The 21,163-nt window shown below is 44.5% G+C and overlaps 1 protein-coding gene across 7 annotated transcripts in view; it reads right to left on the bottom strand.

Moving 5' to 3' along the window:
• FGF13 (fibroblast growth factor 13) overlaps positions 1-21,163 on the bottom strand; it is a 336,830-nt gene that overhangs the window by 74,855 nt on the left and 240,812 nt on the right. For 6 of the 7 annotated variants that reach the window (XM_037909138.2, XM_043522501.1, XM_043522499.1 and 3 more), the window contains one exon: positions 4,384-4,494. In XM_037909138.2, the coding sequence (XP_037765066.1) occupies positions 4,384-4,494 (111 nt within the window). Of the gene's footprint in view, positions 1-4,383; positions 4,495-6,482; positions 7,754-21,163 lie in introns of those variants that run through there. The other variant, XM_007060080.4, reaches the window with a different exon arrangement.

Genomic DNA, 21,163 nt, shown 5'->3' with positions numbered 1-21,163 from the left:
TGTGTGAGCTAGTATGTCAGCACATTATCCTGACTCCCATGTTATACATAATTTACTCCTGAAATTGGCCTTCCCTTCCGATGAAGCCCTTGCAGACTGTACATCTCGTTTACATACCACTGTGAGTAATCAGCATGAATGCATGGAAAGATGTGCAAGAGACTCTTGTATATTTAACACCAATCGATAGAACCATGGAAACTCTCTGTTATTCAGATGTACACTCATGATGCCACAGATACTGGGCCAGAGACATTATTCGCACACGGTAACAAACTACAGTACTCCCTTAGCCGCACAGGCATTATGGGAAAAGCCTCAAAAAGCCAACCCTGAATTAATTCTTTTCCATTACGCTCTGTTATTGTCAGTTTGTGTTAGCCCAAGATAATGCCAAATGTCACTACTAGAATTTCCATGCGAGTTTACACTGCGTAGGATAGGACATACTACCTGATAGAACGAAAAAACTAGGTAATGCCTAAGGGAGACAGGATATTTGCTGGGGCCGCTGTTCAATATAAACTGACACTAAACAATAGCTGTAACATTGAGAAGGCACTAGGCTGCAACCATATGCCTGACTGTGTAAGTTATTGATAATTATAGGCCATCCTAGGCTGAAACACACAAACATGTCCACTTTCCGAAGAAGATGTTTTCCTTTGTATCTGACAAGCCGTCAAATCTCTGCCCATATCTAGATTAGGGAACAAATTCTGCCTTGATTTACACCCAAACAACCCCCAATTTCATGAGGCAAAATTAAAGCCGGGAAAACTCCTGTCCCCAGAAATTCTTCCCCAAACTGTGAAGACTCTCACTGGCTAAAGACAAGGCCCTGTGTATTCTACGATCCATCATTTACCATAGAATTGTGCTCTGAAATCTCAGATTTCTTTTAAAATTATATATGTTTCTAGCCTTTATGGCTGTGGATATGATCATGAAAATGTGAACCAAGTGAAAATTGATGGAATATCATCTTCTGAGCCTGCAGAGAGCCTGGAAGATTAGCCCTGAGAGGTGCAAACTGCCCCATTCATCGCACTCGGGACGCTGTGTATGCTGAGGTTCTGTGGGTGCAGAATTCGCCGTTCTTTGCATCTGAGCACCTGCCATTTTGTTTTGGGGCTTCCTGCTCTACTGTGACCTACCTGCAGCTGCCAGTTGCTGCCCAGCGTTCCACACAAGGAGTCAAACTGGATCTCAGTGCCTACTTCGTCTAGTAATCTATGAAGTCAGGCAGCAGAGGGTAGCTAGAACTGGAATCCAGGGAATGGGGGAGCTGGAAATGTAGAGTGGCCATCTAGGCTGCAGCAGTCAAGGCCCAGGGAGCTTGCGAGATAAGTTGCCGTAGCTGAATCCATGATCTCCACTTCCCCAGCAGAAACAGAGGACGGAGATTTTGAGCTGGGCTGCCTGGATGACTTTATGGGAGACAAGGCCCAACAAAGGGAGTGGAGCCACCTGGAGAGTATAGGACAAAACCCATCCTCTAACTTCATCATGGGTTAATTTTACATGAATGAGTATTTTCAACTCTGAGCACCAGCAGTGTTCATGTCTGGGTGCTGGAGGGGGGAATGGGGGGGGGGGTAAAGGGCAATGGGAATGAAGGGTATTTCATGGAGATAGAATAAATGATCATTAACACTGACTTGGGGAGTGCTTGCTTCAGAATTTTGTTCCACTGTGCCACAGAGCGCGTGGGCTCCTGGCTACAGACTTATAACAGCTGTCGGCAAAAAACGAAGGGCTGTCCCATGTTGGAATGATTTGAATGCAGAAGAATTTTTTTTTTAATTACTACAAATGGGATTTTCAATATCTCACTGCAAGGCACAGCCAAATACTCCTCCATACAAGGAAGAGTAATCAAAACAGCCTTAAAATTAATGCGAAATGAAGGAGACTTCCTGCAAATGAGTAAGACTCAGCAGATCTGCAAGTGGGAACTACAATAACGGGGAAAGAAAGAGGGCAGGGATCAGAATTTTACTGCAGTCAGAGCAACAGGTTGGAACCCAGCCACTGCTGCGTGGACTTTTAACTCAGGGGCTTGCCCAGCAGGGATGTACAGCCAAATAAGGTACGTCTTTGTCGAAGAAAGGAAATAGTAATTCTTTAGCGCCAGATTCTCCAAAGCCTTATTCATGTGAGTGACATGTGCAGGATCAGGCCAATAGCGTATAAGGGTTTAATCCTGCCCTGCTGATGCTAATAGGAACTTTGTCATTACAGCAGGTTCAGGACCAAGGTAAATAGGCAGTGTGGCTTAGAGGGTAGAGCACTGGACCAGGACAGCACGGTTCTATTCCTGGCTCCACCACCGGGCTTCTGGCTGACCTCATACAAGTCATGTCACCACTCTATGACTCAGTTTCCCCATCTGTAAAATGGGGAGACTGTAAAGTACTTTGAGATCTACTGAGGAAAGGAGGTATTATTATTACATGCCATAGGTTTTCTACAGTTCTCTACATTCACTTCCAATAGGTGAAAGTAAAATGCTTTTCCATGATAAATATCTTCCATGTTGGGAAAGTGCAGGCCAGTTGGATCCATTTCTAGGATATATCCATCACATCCTCCTTTGCGGAGAACATTCATTATTTATGAAGGCTGGTTTTCAGCTCCAAGAAGCATACATGATTTACACGTAGCCTGGTACTCTCTCTCAATGTGGTAAGTTTAAATGCATAATGCAAACACAAATATGTTGGAAACAGACACATCTGTGTGACTGTAAGAAGTCCCCTCATGGCTCTCTTGCCTAGAATGTCAGAACTCCATTAAAATAAGTCAAAATAAAGTATTTGGGTGGAACTGCCCCCAAGAGAAATAATCTGCAATTCAGGGGACTCAGTATGCTACATTAAAAGTTTATAACACAACTGAAATTATTACATTTGCCTGTTAGCTTCTTAACTCGTTTATTTAAAAACAGACCAAGTGCAGTGTTCTGCCAACATTCTGAACAAATCTATGTTATTTCTTTTAACTTGTAATGCCGAAACACCAGCAATTGTTTTAAAGAACAGCAGCATTTTATGATGCACGATGATCATCTTTTATTCTGTTCCACATAGGTTCTTATATCATGCTGATCACCATCGTATCGGAGTGCCTTCCAGGAGTGCATTAAGCAACATGACTACACATCTTCCATGAGGTGTTTGTTGAAGGTTTAAACTAGATTTCGAGGATTCCCAATCTCGCTTGAGAGAGCTGGGATAATTGGCTGCATCCTAAAGGGGTGTCACCAACTCTGTTGCATGGGATTCAGATTTGAAAGCAGCTCAGAACCTTAGACCTAAGATGGCCTTGGTTTACCTGGCCTGCAGCGTGCATTGCTCTCAGCACCTGTAACGACTGCACGTGACAGATCCACGGCAACCTCATTGGTTCTGTCATATCAGTGAAAAATAACACTGCAAAACAATGAATGTTAAAGAGATAGAAGGGTAGAAACCTACATGGATCCGGGTGAAATGTGACATGATCAATCAAATGTCATAAAACTACTGGATTTCTGTTCTTTCCCGACCTCCCTCCTTTGACATTTGAGAGCTTAATGAAAATGAAATAAATTGAAAAGATATTTGCTTTGTGGAAAAGGAAGACTGCATTTTGGTTTCCAGTTTACAATCTCAACAAAATTATACACATTAGCTATAACTGAAATACCCTCTTGGTTCATTCCAACTCTTTTCAAGACAAAAAATTAGTTTAAACTAAACAAAACAATTGTGTGAATTTTTTTTTTTTTTTTTTGGTACTTGTATCAACATCACTGTTTTTAGTCCTCGTTTGCTCTTTTCCATTGGTCTCCTGGCTTAAAAAACCTCCTCAAAACTGTTTCACAGAAAAACCCAAGGAAAATTGTTTCATTACTGAAATCATAATTGGGCTCAGAATTATCAGCACCAGGGATGGGGAGACAAGGAATGTGAACTTTAAAATGATGATGAATTCTCATTATGTGAAATAACTCAGCTCTCTTGGAGTGAGACCCCTGCTTAAGACTAGAGATAACGTTACTCTATTTCAGGCACACTGCGTAGGCGAGCAAATTTTTTTTCTGTTGAAAAAAATCTAATAAAATCCAAAGGACAGCGATGAACTTCTCTAGATTACCATGGAGATAACATTCGGATTGTTTTTCGGATGTATCACCATTACCTCCTCAAGTATGTTTGTTTTCAGTGTTTTTGTAACGTATTTCCTTCAGACTCAATGGCAAGTATGTGCGCCGTGTTAATGTTTCACTCAGTCAGACATCCCAGAACACTAATTTTCAAACAGATTGAGAGGGAAAAGAACAATACCCCATAATTCACAAACACACGAGGTTATCTGATGCATTCGGATGCCACTTACTATAACTACTGTCCTCCTCTTTTGTCCCATCAATTGTTCCATCTGCTTGCAACTGCAAGTGGTAGCCTTGCCTGCTGTATAGTTTTGTCACTATTCCTTTAAGCTGTGGCTCTGTAAGAAAACAACAATGAGGTTAATTTATGAAATCTGGATGTGCCGTTGCATGTTGTCAGGGTTCAAAACAAATCTTCATTTTTGATTTCAGAGATGGCAAATGAAAAAACACCAGGATTAGCAGCTTTATATCTGTTCCCATTTAGGCAAAGATCAAATTAGTGACTATAAAAATCAATTGGCAAATGATGAAATGCCACTCTCTATTGGAATGTACGTAACACATTTAAATCTGCTTCCATTGAATAGAAATTCCAACAGCGTGTCATTTGATTTAGGGAGTGTGCCCTATCTCATTTAAGATTAGAAATGTGCTGACAAAGAGTGTATTCTGGCTTTTAACAAGGTGTGAATTCTCAAAAAGAGGGAAAGAGAGAACTGCTAATATAAGATAAGATAATGGTAATAAGAATGAAAACTGTATACCAAATCAAAAGCCTAAATATACAGCAGCTAAGGTTTACCATAAGAACTGCTGCAATTCCAATAAACAATCCACCGTTCTTTGCTGATCCAAAGAACATGCAGAATCAGAAGGGATAAACTAGTCAATGAACAGAGGTAAACAGAAGAAGGAAACCGCTTTAAACTCAGCAACATGTTGAAGTGTAATGGGAATATTACCATAAAAGATGCTATTTCACAGACTCAGGGGGAAAAAAGAAAAAGAAAAAACAATTTGGATATAAATCTGCTTTATAATCATCTTCATGTTCAATGTTCGAAAATGAAATAGCCAAACCAACATTAGATCATTCTGAACTTTGAAGTAAATATCAACAGGATTTGCTAAGAAGTCTGTACATTTAAAGAAAATATCTCGGCAATGCATCAAGAGGAATTGCAATAAAATAGGTCTACTTCCACTGAATCCCAATGAATCTGCATTGTAGTAATTGTCACACAGTTATTTTCATCAGACTGTGAAGCCTTTTTAGCAGTCTGCTCCAAAACCTTAGCTGATTCACAGATAAACACAATATGAAAATATGAATTGCCATTTTCAACCCAAAAAGTCCCCACATCTGGGCAAGACTTCCTGGTCTTAAAAGGAAAGAAATCAGGGTAGATATTCTGTTATACATATTTTGGATAGGATTTGAAGCAAAGCCTTATAATGATTTGCATAAGTATATTACTTCCTATTAGCAACCTTTAATAAGTGTACTGAGGGATGCATAATTTATATACACCCTCTCATTTAATATGAAACTAAACCAAAGGTCACTCTATTTTCTTGCATTAACAATGTTCAAAAAGCTCTTAGCAAATGTAGGCTCCCTTTTTCAACTAGCCACCCTATTATTTGGCTACATGAAAAATGCAGGCAAGTTCAGTAGCTACAGGCAGCTAGATTTTGGAAAAGCAAATTATTAGCAGCATTGTTGACGGGCTTCTGCTCTTCCTGTGTACAAAATGCACTGGATCAGAAGACTAATTCTCCATACCTGATCTTTTTCACCTCTGTTACATACAGAATTGTGGGTGTATGATTTATATAAGATATTCCTAGAAAGGCGCAGGGGGATGAAAGGTTATAAAGGTCTAGAAATTGCTGGCTGCCTAAATAGCCTGTTCTCATATAATTAGCAAATAATAGCACAAGGCACAAAAATTCTAGAGACCTGAAGGAGGGAAAACAGATTATTGAACATGTAGACAGATGAACACATGATTGAAGGAGAGGTAGGGTTGTGTGTGTGTGTGTGTGTGTGTGACAGAGAGAGAGAGAGATGAATACATCACTGATCCATGGGTACACATGAGTGTGCATGTGAGAAAGAAGAGAAATCAATGGTGTGTGTCAGACAAATGAGTGATAAGAGGGTGTGTGAGTGAGAAACCAGCTCTGTGTGTCTGTGTCCCCATGCCTACTGGCAATTACAATACCTGAGAGTTAATTTCACCAGTCCCCCTCCCCAGGCATGATGCACATTACGGCTTGTGTTAAACAGAACAAAACCAAACACGTAACCCTTGCCAACCTGGTCGCCTTCTCCGTCTTTTCTTGGAGCTGAAGAGTTTGACCCTGGAGAACACATTCAGCTTGTTCTTCTCGCAGCTGCCCTTGCTCTTGCTCGGGCTGTTGACACACTTGCAAGCGTTGGATTTCTCCCGCTCCCTGGCTTGTCTCTTCTGGCGGATCAGGGAGCTGGCGATTGCTGCAGCCATGGCCGCCACCGCTCCGACACCAGCTGGGGGTCAGACACAGGGGCTCTGGGCGCTGGCTGCAGGAGCAGCCGCCAGCATGCTGCTCTTCCAGCCCCCAAAATCTGGGGCCCTGGATCCCACCGCGAATACCTTCGGCTGATGCCGCAGCACAGGTACCCAGCACCACTAGCTTTGGAGGTGCGATGCCTCCACCAGAGCAAACCAGGATGCAACAGTTGAGCTCAAGTGGTTTGGTCAGCAGAGGAGACCCGCTTTGTTCCTGGGCTTTTATCCCTCACAACTTCTGGCAGGGCAAAGTTTGCAGGCAGGGCTCAGCGTTCCTCGGGAGATCAAGCGGGTCACTGACAAGACACCCCTCGGTGCTTCTCCAGACGCGCTGTTCTCAGGCAGACCTGGGACCTCCACTTGGCACAAGATCAATGCACCTTTGCCCCGCTTGATTTTTTCCAGTCAACTTTTCTCCCGCCTTCTCCTCCCCAGTCAAATCCCAGCAAGCACCTGTTAGCCTCTGGCAGAGTCGGTCTGGGGCAGGGTTTTCTGGATTCTGTTTCCTCCCTTCCCGGAGAAGGAGTGTGAAGCGAGCAGGGAGGAAGGCACTCCACTGCCTGGAGCCCTGGCTGGCTGGTTCTGAATCCCCTGGAAAGCCCCCTCCCTAAGATGTCACGAGTGGAGCGTCAAATGCAGCCTCTCCTCCAGCGATGCTTTTGTATTTTGCATTGCAACACTTGTAACCATTCAGCAATCAGCAAAAGGGCTCCCCGATGCCTGGTTGCCGGCAGCACCGGTGCTGATGCTGCAGCAAGCCGTAGCCTTCAGGCAGCAAACGCACTCCCTTCCTCTCTCTCACACACACACCCCGGGAGCTGTGCACTGGATATAGAAATCAGACGATGCAGCCCTCCCCTTATCCCCCCCCCCCCTTCCTCAGTGAAGGCAGCAGCCCAGGAGATCTGCCCCAGCGCCTCTTTGTGGGGAGCGTTTCAGGGAGCAGGAGCCCATGGAGCAGTCAGGCAGGAGGCTGGATCCTCTGAAGCGTCTCAGGTCCCGAAGGGCTGAGCCGCCTCCCGGGGCGAGTCAGACACCCAAACAAACGTGACTGGGATGAGTAATTCTCCAGCAGCTCGGCCAGGGTGACCAGACATATCCAGCACCAGGACGCCTGGCGTGGGCACTGGGGCAAAGAAAGGGGGCGGGATTGGTCTCTCAGGGGCCATATGGGGCAGGATTTGGGGGAGGGTAGGGATCCAGTGGGGTAGGTTTTAAAAGCTGGGGGGGAGGAGAGGAAAGGGGGCCAACGCCGCTCCAGCCAAACCCTCCCCCCTTCTCAACCTTTCCCAATAGAAATCGGGATCCAGGAAAGCCCCATGTACCCCTGTGACTCCCTTGATTGTTTCCTCCCTGCCTTTCAACTGCCTCTCCTTTTGCATTATTTCGCACCATACCTGCTTCGAGCTCTACCTTATTCCTGGCCATTCCCGGAGACTGGGAAAACCCTTGTGGAGGAGGAGAGTTTTCCAGGCTTGTTCTTTCTCTCTCTCTCTCTCATTTTCCCCTCTCTCACCCCATGTCCTGGTCCTTGCTCCTAGGCCAGCTCAAGCCCTGATCCTTGCTCCTAGGCCAGCTCATCCCTCCCCATCTCTTCCTTGATGGACAGAAAGGTCCCTGGTAGGTGTGAGGGAGGCTGGGTTGTTGGTTTGAGGATTAAGGGGGGAGGCTGCTAGATTGGGAGGGCTGGAGAAGGCAAGAGTGGGGTTGCCGGTTTGGAGGAAAGGTGGGGGAAGGAAGAAGCAGGGCCCCATGGAAGTGGGGAGAAAGGAAGGAGGTGCTGGGGAAGCAGAAGTTCAGGCAGGTTGTGAGGGAAGGAGAAGGGTTGCTGGTTTGTTGGGGCAGAAAGGAGGAGCTGCTGGTCCAGTGCGGGTGGAGGCTGTAGGAGTCTGTCTGTCGCAATCAGGCAGAGGATGAGCAGCAGAGCCTTGTGCCAGGAGCTCTGGTCCTATCGTAGTTAATGCTCTTCACTGTGGCCACAGCAGCCTCCGTTTATATCTGAGTCACAGCAGCAGGAAGGAAAGTCCTGTGGGCCAGTGAATGAGGCAGGTTGACCTGGGATCTTTGTGCAATTCTGCTACTGATTTTTGCGCAACCTTAGTCAAGTCACTTCCTCCCGTAGACCAAGAGCCAATGGCTTGGAGCTGAAGGAAGTCAAATTCAAAGTGGAAATAAGGCACAGTTTGAGACACGGAGGCTGATTAACCACTGGGACAACTTACGTGGAGTCATGGTGGATTTTCCACCACTAGAGAGTCTCTAAACTGAGATCGGTTGTTTGTCTTTGCAAAAGGTATGCTGCAGCTCAGCCAGAAGTTACAGGCTTGATGCAGGAAATACTGGATGGGATTCGATGGCCTGTGCTAGGCAGGAGGCCAGACCAGAGGATCCCTTCTGGTTTCAAAATCTATGAATCTGTAACTGCCCTAGAGAGACAAGGGAACAGGGACCAGGGGAGCAGATATTTCTTTTGCTGCTGCACGACTTGGCTTAGGATTTGCAAGGCAGCACCACCTCCAGCTCAGGTCAGCCCAGGAAAAGGCACGTGTGATGGGGTGACCTGGCCTTTGTGGCTTCCTACAGGAGGCCCTGTGGGCCTACTACACCCCACCCCAAGAGGCCGCCAAGTAACAGAAAAGGAACAGCGAAGGTGGCTCGTCCAGGCCCACCTAGAGAGGCCTCACAGAAGCACCCAGCCAGGGCCCAGCAGGTCAGATAAAAGGAGCTACAGGGCCTTACCCTGCCAGTCCCTGCCAAGGCTCCATGCCTTGAAGGGCTTAAAACAGCCCTAAGAGAGGGCTGTAGCCGGAGGAAAGCTGGGCTGATTGGGGCAAGTAGCCACAAGTGGGGTCACACCCCAATCAGGCCACAGCTGGCCCTATAAGAAGGCTGTTAGCCAGGAGCTGAGACAGACAGTCTCTCTAGCTACCTGGAGATAGGAGGACCTGGCTGCCTGGGAAGCTGAGGAGGGTACCTAGGGCAGAGCAGTGCTGGGGAAGGGCAGAGGGAGCTGGGGAGCTCCAGCCTAGCAGAGCCCCAGGCTGTAGGCCGAGGTACTACAAAGGGGTACTAAGGCTGCAGAGGAGCAGCCCAGACCTAGACAGAGGCAGCTGGTCCGACTCCCCTTGCCGATGATGAGTGGTACAGACTGCAGTCTGCCCCAGGGAGCGGGGGCTAGATGATGACTGACAGTAGCCACTGAGGCAAGGGAGGGATAGGGGGTTGGTGGTTCCCCTGGGAGGGGAGACCCAGACTGGGGGGGTACTGCCAGGGGGCAGAACCCTAATCTAGAAGGGCACCGTGGCCCAGGAGGAGCACGGGGCCAGCGGCAGGTGAGACACTGACCGGTAGAGGGCGCTCCTGGCTGAAAAGAGCTAATTCCCTGGACAACCAGCAGGAGGCTCCACAGCGGTGAGTCGTCACCCCATCACAAGGGGCAAGGAAAGGGGCTCCCTTTGGCTACAGGAGCTCAAGGGATAACCAGAGTTTGTTTCTGGCTGTGTTTTGCTTTGCTGGGTTTGCAGGGAGAGAGAGGACGTGAGAACCTTCACCCTGAAATAAGGGTGAAGCAAAAAAGTGCCAGGCAGGCAGAGGCCCAGGGAAGAAGCAGCAACAAATTGAAATTGAGCAGTATGTGGCTGCTGTTTATAGGATCCTTGGGCTAGAGCCTGGAGTAGTGGGAGGCCCCAGCGTCCTCTCCTGGCCACAGGTAAAGGAGCATAAGCCCCAAGAAGACCTTATTTGGGAGCCTGAACAAAAGGGCTGAATTTAAAGGGTCCTGACCTGGGCCTGAAGACCCTAGCAAGGGGGAAAAGATTGATTATTTGTTGGACTCTTTACTACCCTGAAAGGGTTCATTTGGACTTTGTGACTTAGTTGGAGGACCAAGCCACTGAAGACCTGCCAAAGTCAGCTGGCAACCTGTAGGGGGTGCCAGGGGTTAGAAAAGGTCTGCGGTACCACACCCAGCCACTAGGAGATACCTCAAGAGGTGAGTGCCCCCTTTACACCAAGAGCCCCAGTGTCTAGGGCTGAACTAAAACCAGGAACTGACCCAGTTTTAATAAACCCAACAGGAAGCCCAGGACATGCCCTGGAAAGGCAGAGACTCCCAGAAAACTTGGACTTATGGTCATCCTAAGCCAGAGCATCAGACCAAGAGCTTCCAAAGGCAAAACACTTCTCCAATGTCAAACTCCTTTGCTTCCTCGGGCCCATAACCCTTGCCCCCTGCTCCATACATAACACATCTGTAGTCCACGCAGGAGCTCTGAGCTCGGAGCATTTGTTTCGCTTGGAAGGCAAGGGGCTCTCTCGCGCCTTGCCTTCCCTCTTATTTCAGACTCATTGAGCTCATGCAATACCTGGCCCTTTCTCAATGTGCTGACATGGAAGCCGGATTACCTGCTCTTCATGTCCTGACAGGGGAGCTAGATGTTATTTGCTACAGCACCAACCTGGAATAAAAAGAATAATGCCACACCATTTCTTAAATTCTAACTGCTACAATAAAATGCAATTCACAGTAACTTTGCAACTGTCACATTTGTTTCCTTGAGTAGAAATAGCTTGGGACACAGTGGAGAACAATTTCTGTTGCAGCAAAACATAGCATTAGCAAGGTCTTGTTAACAGAAATGCCAATCCCTTTGTAACATTTTCAGATACTCAGTTTAGTATTAATAATATGTCTGAACGGAAGCAAAAGCTATGCCACACTGCCTGAGACCCTGTTTAATTGCAAAAGTATATCTTACCTATAGCCATGCATTCCCTTCCATCTATCAGTCAGTCCCCATATGTACCCAGCTAGCTAGCGAGATGGCTTTTATCAGACACCTATCCCTGTGATATTTATATGTTCATACTAAATGAGTACCTCCTGTAGATGCTTAAGCTACCAAAATAACTGGAGCCATCTAAAAAGCATTTAAAACACTGACAAATTCTTAACTGGAGAAATACTAACTTACAAAAATAAACTTGCCATTCACAAGTTGCACCTTCACACCCATCTACCAGCTAACTCCAGATACTTGAGATCAGATCTAGTAAAGCCAACCAGTTAGGTATTATTAGTAAGGGGGTGTACTTACAACCAAATAACTTCTTGTGATTTTTCCTTTGTTTACCCTTTGCAAAATATCCAGAAGTGGAATGTCATTTTCTCAAATGTGTTCATAATTCTGCAACATTTTTTCATTAATTGTGTTTACTCTACAGCGTGGTAGTCACTACTTGATATTTAGAATGAAAGATGTGGTGCTTAGGTGTGATTGGTCATGAAGTCACATGATAGTATTTCATGCTCCTGAATGGATGAGCAGAACTCTTATAATCCAGTTACTATTGAAAATGCTTGTGCAAAGCAAATTTTAGTCTTGCTTTCCATGAGCATTCTCGCATACAAGTTTAAAATCTGCATTCATGATAAAAAAAAAACTCAGTTGCACAAATGTTCCAGAACTGATAACATAAATGAGGAGCAAAACCAGAATATGCTAATTTAGATTTAAATTTCAACAGTCATCAACCGTTTTTTCATGATCCGTCTCCGTCACTGAAGGCTTCTACAAATATGCCTTCTTCGTGCCCACAATGGGGCCCTGAGTTAGGATGAATTTCTCTGCCACTGAGCCAAATCTTTTTTGAGCAGATTGCTTCAAGTTCTTACTGACTATGATGAATTTATATCATATATTTATATTTACTTGTTCAGCCAGAATGATGAATACATTCTTTCCATTTTCCGACGAAAAGCACGCTAAAAAAAAGTAATAAAATACGCTAGTTCTTTTGACTATCTGAAGCTGTTTTCCTGATATATTCCAAGTAACTTCTAAATGGCGAAGGCAGCTAGAACCTCTTGAGGCAGATGTCACATTTATACGTACAAGACTAAGGCAACTACTCGTTAAAAATCAAAGGGCGAAATGCTGGCCTCACTGAAGTCGATGCCTAAGCCAATCACTGAGAACTATAGATCAGAATGAGAGCTACGTAGGGCGCAGATTATTCCATGTCTGCCCACAGTGGGTTTCTTACACCTTCCTCTGGAGCATCTTGGGCTGGCCTCTGTGAGAGACTACTGGGCTAGATGGATCTTGGGCCTGATCCAACCTGGCAATCTCTGTGTAATGGCAAAAAATCCCATTGATTTCAATAGGCCAAAGATTTCACCCAAGTTTTTTTCTTCTCCCTGCAAGTACCTATTAGATTTCTGCTAGTGAGCATTTCCAACCTTTGGATTCAGATAATCAAAATGTGCTCAATCCATGTTTAGAGACTCCAAGGCATTGGTCAAGAGCAAGGCTGGTGCATATGGTGCCCAACTACCCTCCAAACCATGGTTGGCTGCCTAGAGGAAAAGCAAAGGCTTTTGCTCTGAACCAATATGCACAAGCTGGCTTTCCCCTACATGAAAAGATCTCAACTATCATGGCCCCAAACCAGGGGCATGCATGGGAGCTCTGTTCCCAATTCCAGGGGAAAAGTGCAAAACTTACATTTTATGCTCCATCTCCTTGATGCATTTGTGCTGCAGCGGGTCCCGCAGTGCCACGGTTTTCCCTCGAGTTTGAATTCATACCGAGTGCCTGTGGGCAGTGCTCTCATGAACCATACTGTAAATTCTGACAATCTACAGTCTTTGTAGCTTACCGGATTGCCAGCTGTAGTCTTGGGGGTGCTAGTGAATAGAGTGACTTCCTTTCCCCCCCCTACTGATCACGTATTCTGTTCTGGCACAGGAATGTCTACAGATGTGATCTAGTGTAAAACAGTGTATCAGTGAAATACTGCTGTCAGAGGAAGGAGTGCTGGTTGGAGAGATGGCACTTCCAGGCTGCCTATTAAAGTGAATTTTTATAGGTACATGTGCCTAACATGCTACTTTCAGAGAGAGCAGAAGTTCTCAGTGCGCTGTGTGGACATTAAAGATTCTACTGGCATTTATTCCCAACAGCAGGAGCTTGCCCAATGCCCCAGATTCCCCAACCTTGTAGGGCTGCAGCATGCAGCCAAACTTGCACACAAAGCTATTTTCTTTTGCGCCACAGACGTGCATTTTAGTGTTGCTTTACGGTAAAGCACTTGGGAGGATAAACCGTACCTGTCTTTCAGAGTACAAGCTCTTTGAGACAGGGCTTTTTCCATTACCAAGCATATTCGATGCTCAGCAAAGGGTAACGAAAGGTGCTCCACTGATCTCAACTGGCTGCACGCTGCGAGAGAACTGACATTTTTGGAAGAGGAGGGCATTTTAGGGGGGCAAAAGACAACATTTTGCCTCTGTTAAGCACCCATCGTCAATCGTTCCATCTTCCAAAAATATCAGCCATTCAACACCTGTATGTGTAGCCACTCATCCAATGCATCTGCTAAAGGAAAGGTCACAAGGCAGATACTAACGATCAAGTGAATACTCCAAGAACTCCATCCATAAACCCTCCAGATTCTATCTGTCTCCACACACCTACATTAAGTTGGCAGCTTATGACCGGTACTTCTGTAAAGGGGCTGCTCAGTGCATAAGAAACACACTGTACTTACACTCCTACTGGCTGGGAACATGCTGCTTTACTAAGCTAGATAGCAAACAGAACCGGGGGGGAACTCCCACTAACTAAGCAGGAAGTAACGGGGGGGTGGAGCATGGTTCCAACCCATAATACTTTGAGTAACCCAGTTAAACTTTTGATGACCACTTTACTACAGTTACAAAGCCTGGCACAATGTAGCCATTCTCTGCCCACATGAGCATGAATGAAAGTCTACAGAGTCACCTCTCAGCAGGATGACATTCAGACACACAGATGCAAATGACGGAGTATTATCCATGAAACATTTACATCTCTGCATGGAGCCAAACTAGAAGAGCAGTCTATGAACCACTGTCAATTTTTCCAGATGAGGAAACCTTATTCTATGACAAAACCCCATACCCAATTCCTCCCAGGCAAGAGGCCTGGATAGCATCACATTGGCCACTTGGATGCTTTGCTCCTTTTTGGTACTTGACATCGCTGCAAATAAACTCACCGGGCTGGCGCTGAGAAGGGGTCTCTCTTCTATAGTCATTCTTCTCCCACTTATACCCATGGAACTCCTGTGACTTCCCACAAGCACACTCCCCACTTTGTTCAGAAGATGCTTGCTCATTTGGCCCTGTTGCTGTGATTCCTGGTTCCTGTTACTGAAGTAAGATCTGGTATGTACCGTTTTTCTAGTGTTGCTGCCAAGGATTCAGACTTAATGGACAGCTTCGCACTGTGGTTCTGAGACCTTCTGCCTACTCAGAGAGAAGCACACTCATGGCATTGTAGGCCAGACTACCTTTTCTGAACCAGTTGTTTAATTTCACACATAACTGTGGTACAAAATCCGTTTGCGTTAGGCAGGATGGGAATCCAGGTATACTAAGGACAGGGAGGAACTAAAGAAACTAACCAGCATTAGCCAACCAATGGAAGGGACTTGGATTCCAGAATACCAAGAGACTTCCCGTCCTGCTGGTATGCAATGCCCTTCCGGAAATTGAGAGGCTTTGCCAACAGATTGCACCGTGAGACATATTACACCCAAAGGGCCAGATCCTTAACTGGTGTAGATCAGCTTAGCTTCATGACCTCCATGGAACTACACCAATTAACACCAGCTGAGAATCTGGCCTCAACATTTGATAAGAGAAGGGAGGCAGTGTTCATGTAGGATTAGACTGTAAGAGAACGCCTGGAATTGACTGTATAACATTAGGGCAAGTCACTTAGGACCAGATTATGCCCGTTGCTCAAATGGGAGCATAAAGGAAGGAGAGAACACTTACAGCATCGTCTCCACTTGTGCCACTCTGCAGGGGGAGCTGGCCGTGTTAGCCCTGCAAAGGGGAGACATAGGGTCTTTGCTACCTAGCTCTGCTAGAGCCAAGCAGCTGGACAGGGAAGTGGATGCTCCCCATTGCCTAGTGGTTGCATTCCCCCATGGTCTTTGGGAGCACTAGGAAATATTATGCCCACTTCAGGTACAATGCACCATGTAGTGCTCAACACGGAGCTATGGTTGTGTGCCTCAATCCAGCTCTTAGCTGGTCTGGGCCTTGTTTACTCATCGTATTGAATGATTACAAACATATTATAATGAATATAATAATACTCACTTACCAGTCAAGGGTGCTGTGAAGCATTCTGAATTAATAATTAATAATGGTGAATCACTTGGTGATCCTTAGGTGAAAAGTAGGATAAAAGTATATAAAGGGAAAGATTGTTAATGAACCTAGACGCATTCTTTCTCCTGGACGGTTCACAAGAATTAACCAAAATAGGAGCAAAATAACATTAGGGGTTAGAACCAAAGCTTCTACTTGCAGCAAGTTGAAACACGTTCTGAGCATGAAAGCAAGAACAATTTCATGCACATGTTCTTCTTCACCAGCAAGTAAGGAGCAATACATCTGTTACTGTTCTTACTGAAATTTCCATTAGCATGCTAGATGCATTTCCAGGGAAGCAGACCCCATCAGAAAGCCTAGGAACAGGTTGTTGCTACATAAAGACACAGAGATTTAGATCACTTTGGTAACACTTCACCCACCAAGCACCATTTTTCACACAATGAACATCACTTGAACTGGAATTGAGGCATGCAATACCATAAGGTGACTGGGTAACTCTAGGGTCCCTAACATGTGTTTGCAACTAGATCCCCTAAATTGAGTCAAATTATTATATAAACATGATATTAAGATTTTAATTAAAAACACAGCACAAATGTATGGCCTAGTCCCTTCCTTACAATTTACCCATCATATCACCTTCAAGCACTGATCTAAAACACTCACTAACATGGAGCCATCAGCACGTGCTCATGACTTAACTGACAAACCTTGTGATCCAATCACCGCAATTCTCATCCGACTCCCTCTCTCCTTTCTGTCTGTTACTCTCACTTGTCATCCACTCTGGGCAGGAACCTTGGGTTGCTGGCCCTGTAAAGTACTTCACCTACTTCTGTGCAATGAGAAACTTTAGAATCATCATCATGTCGACATCCTTATCTAGGTTAGATTCCAGCTGAAGCCAATTATATTTATTTTAGGGTTTTATAAAATCTTAGCCGATCATTCTAACATCATTTGGAGTTTTGCCTGAGGAAGGAAGGGCAGCAGGATGAGAGCCAGAGACTGGGGGCCGAATCCTACTTGTTTTATTCTTGCAAGCAAAATCACCACCATCATGGTTCACCAAGGATTGAACTTAGGACCTCCAGTGCTAAAAGCATGAACCTCTATTACAAGAGCTAAAGGAGCAACTCTGCCTACCAGTAGCAGACTCGTATTCTCTGTGGTCCAGCCAACAGATGAGGATGTGCTACGCAGACCAAACAGGGGGTTACACAAGTGGCCCAGATGTATGGCTTGTGTAACTCCACTGAAGCCCACCTTAGTCCATGTCCCAGCACATGACGCAGCATGCTGGGAAGCCTGATTTTGACATCACTTATTCACGTTGAACCTGTATCGCTGCCTTTGTTTAGTCAACACAACTTTAGTTTGTTTAGTTTGGTTAAACGTGAACTCAAAACGAATTGTAAAGTTAAAGCGAGTCAACAATGGCAAAGAGGTTACCAGGGAAATATTTATCAAATCATTTCCTCCTGATGAGGCTGGTGGCTTGAAAGGGCCCATCAAATGCAGAAATTGCTGAGATGACCCACAGAGACAAGAGCCCGTTATGCAAAACACTCTCTAATTCACGACAAAATTCAACTGAAAAATCCGGTTGCTTTAGTTACATCCGTGTTGCATGTACAGCATGCAGATTTTCACTTGCAATTGTCTTTAGGCTGAAACATACAGTTTCATGGAAAATGCTCTCTGATCAGAATAGTGTTGGGGTGTTGTGAAAAACCTGAAAACTTTTGGGCTTGGAGTTTTCACTTTTTTGACGAAAAACTGAAAAGTTTTGAAGAAAATTTTCATCTAATATTTTTTGGGGGGCGGGAGGGGGAGGGAAACCATTTCCAGACCAGCTTTAGTTACACATTCTGAATGGGCACATCCGTCAATCTCCCTAAGAGCTGACCCCTCCAGGCCACAAATGAGACGCACTGGTGAAGCAATGAAGCTCCTGTCTCTTTCCTCTGTTTTGTTCCCCTCTGTTCTGTGGGTTCAGGTCTTAACCTGTATCAATCCAAAACCTTGCAGGAACATTCAGTTCTCTCTCTCACCATGACGTGGAAATATCTGTGCAATAAAGTGACTGCTTCACCTGCATTCTGCCCTCAAAATTCATCTCAGCTCGGGCTATTTCTAACCATCCAAACCTCGGAGCAGCTTCAAACAGCTGGCATTTATTAAAAAAGCAAACCACAACCAAAAAAATGTTCCAAATGTAGGAAATAATCCTTCTTTCCCCCCCACAATTACAATGGACTGAGGGTCAGGAGGGTCAATACTGAATCATGGACTAGTAACAGGTTGAAAGTTCAATACCCCATGGACAAGCTGGACTAGAAATGGCATCTTTCACCATTGGAGAAAATTTGGAAATCCTTCCTTTCAAATGGTTTTCTTTCTAGACTCCATAGATTGTCAGATACAATCTGGATGGCCAAAAATCTATTTTTGAGGATTCTAAACTTTATTAGCTCTATTTTCTGTCTCTCTAAAGTCTATGCCAATTGACCCAGGGTGATATGGCTCCTGGCTTTTTCACGTTGCAGGACACAAAAAATAATATCAAGCCAATTAAATAAAATCCTCTTCAAAAAGCTTTGTAAAATAATTCTTGCTGTAAAATAAGTGGCATAAACAAAATAATGGGAATGAGCAACAGGGAATGGATCACTTGATGATTACCTGCCAGGGGCACCTGGCATTGGTCACTGTCGGCAGACAGAATACTGGTCTAAACGGACCTTTGGTCTGACCCAGTATGGCCGTTCTTATGTTCTAAAATACGTGATTACATGTGTGGTATAAAATTATTTACAGCACTCACTCGGTATGATCTGAATAACTCACTGATGTGATAACTTTACCATTGACAGCCATCCCAAAGTTATGCTGATAACCACCACATACATTTAATATCTTTGCTTTCTTTACATATTATAGGGCTAAATAGGTGTACATGTGTGCATATGCAATCATGCACAGTATAAACTTTAAAGGTTACAGATAGAAGTATCTTCCTGTCTTCAATAGAGTCCTTATTGACATGAATCATTGACAGTTCACTCTACTACTTGCAAAAATGCGAGGAAGAGCAAATTAAGTTGAAATGTTCTGTCGCTGTTTACAGCAAAAATGTCCTGTTTCTGAAAGATCTAGACACTGATCCAAAGTAGATTCATAGGCTTGTTTATCAAATCAAATGCACAATTGTGTTAGTACCACTTGTTGCAGTTATGCATATATACATTTAGCTTGGATTAAAAAGCTGCAATGAAAGGAGCTCTTTTCCATGAATGGAAACAGCTTAACTGACCGTGTGAGTTCCCGCAAAGAAAATGGAGTGCACTCATTTTCTGAATTATTTAAAAGTACTTCTGCTTGACCATCTTTTATAAACTAAGACTATGAAGAAGGACCTAACCCCATCCAAGCTGCAGAGCTGGAGTCACATAGTTTATGAATACAAATGGCAAGATCCCAGGAAACAGTGCACCCACTGGCCCATGCAGATGATGTCCCAACTCCAATATTCACAAGTTGCCGAAAGATCAGGTTGAGAATCTAAGTACTTGTCCAATCACAAGTTCTACAGACTAAGGCCCTGATCCTGCAATTGATTCTGCCCTGGTCGAATAGTGCACTCGCATGGAGCCCTGCTGAAGTCAAAGGGCCCAAGGGTCTGCACACACAGTTCACCTTGCAGGATCAAGGCCTAAACTATTATTTATTATTTGCATTATCATACTGAATATCATATTATTAGCACAGTCCTGGAGCAGGACCCCACTGTACAAAGGCAGAACAAAGAGACAGTCTCGGCCCCAAACAATTTGCAATCTGAGTAGAAGACAACAGATAACAAATGGATATAGACAGATGAGGGAGCACAAGGAAACAATGAGATAATATTGGTCAGCACGATAGGTAGTGGTCTCAGCACATCAGCAGCCTTACTGTTGTCAATCTGACTAAAATATATGATTTTCAGAGGGGCTTAGCACTGGCAGCTCCCATTGGCGGTAACTGAAACTGCCCAACACCTCTGAAAATAATTCAGACTTGATAATTATGGAACATTTTAAACATAAGCTAGAGCTATTTTTCTTCCCCTCTCTCCATTTAGACTTGCGGATACAATCCAGACATACAATCAGCCGCACCGAGACTGTGACCGAGGAATACGAATGGAATGAAATCCAGAGCTGAAGCTGTAATTCCGTGGAGAACTTTCCGTCTCATTCAGTCCTTTCTTTTCTCTCTCCCTCTTTCACAGCTGTGTCATATGTAACATGTCTTGCTCAGGTTTTCAACCTTAATTCTGAATTTCTTGACTATTACTGGTTTAAATCTGAATCTTAATAAAGGGTTCTGATCCAAAAATCTTTCCACTGACTTCAGGGGGCTTTGAATGAAACCCACAGGTTTTCATCACTGAATTATCCTACACAACAGTTAGATGGAAACAGTTCTGAAATAAACAAAGAAGAAAAATGTCCATCATATTCAGTAAAAGGCCAGATGCATCAAGTTACTGATAAAACCAGAAACAAGAGGGACACCTAGCGTTAGTTCTTGTCACTACCACAACAAGGTCATTGCAATTTCCTGTTCCATTTCAACTTCTGTTACTGGTGATATTTAATTACAAAATATGTATATAGTACCTAAAGCTGTAATCAACAGCAAAGGGGTGTGATATTGAAAGCACAGAGTTCAAATAGGAAGAAAGAGTTGCTGGGTTTTTATATTTAACCCAAAGCCATTTTAGATTTGCTTAATCCAGACAGGTTTCAGAGTAGCAGCCGTGTTAGTCCGATGAAGTGAGTTGTAGCTCACGAAAGCTCATGCTTAAATAAATTGGTTAGTCTCTAAAGTGCCACAAGTACTCTTCTTCTTTTTTGTTAATCCAGACACTATCCCTGTTAAAGTCTTAACTTCAAATCAGTAGATCTATACAATACTTCCACCAAGGAGATAATACATACCTGATCTGAATTAAAATTGCTACATGTAAGTAGAAATACTTATCAACTCGGGGTAAAATCATTTTGTTATCTAATGAAATTAATTGTCGGCATCATTTCTACTGGAGGATTTAGTAGGGCTTTATCCTCTGTCTATGGTGCTGACTAGTTTATCTACAGATTCAGGCATGAGATTATATGGTATCTAAGGTCCAGCTCCAAAGCCTGTTGAAATCAACAGCCTTTATATGGACTTCAGTGGGCTTTGAATCAGGCCCTGTGGGCCAAATCCTGCTAACCTTAATCAAAC

The sequence above is a fragment of the Chelonia mydas genome, chromosome 9 (genome assembly GCF_015237465.2).
Source record: "Chelonia mydas isolate rCheMyd1 chromosome 9, rCheMyd1.pri.v2, whole genome shotgun sequence".
NCBI classification, from domain to species: Eukaryota; Metazoa; Chordata; order Testudines; family Cheloniidae; genus Chelonia; species Chelonia mydas.
The sequence above is the reverse complement of the archived record's forward strand: the minus strand, read 5'-3'. Positions and strand labels throughout refer to the sequence as shown.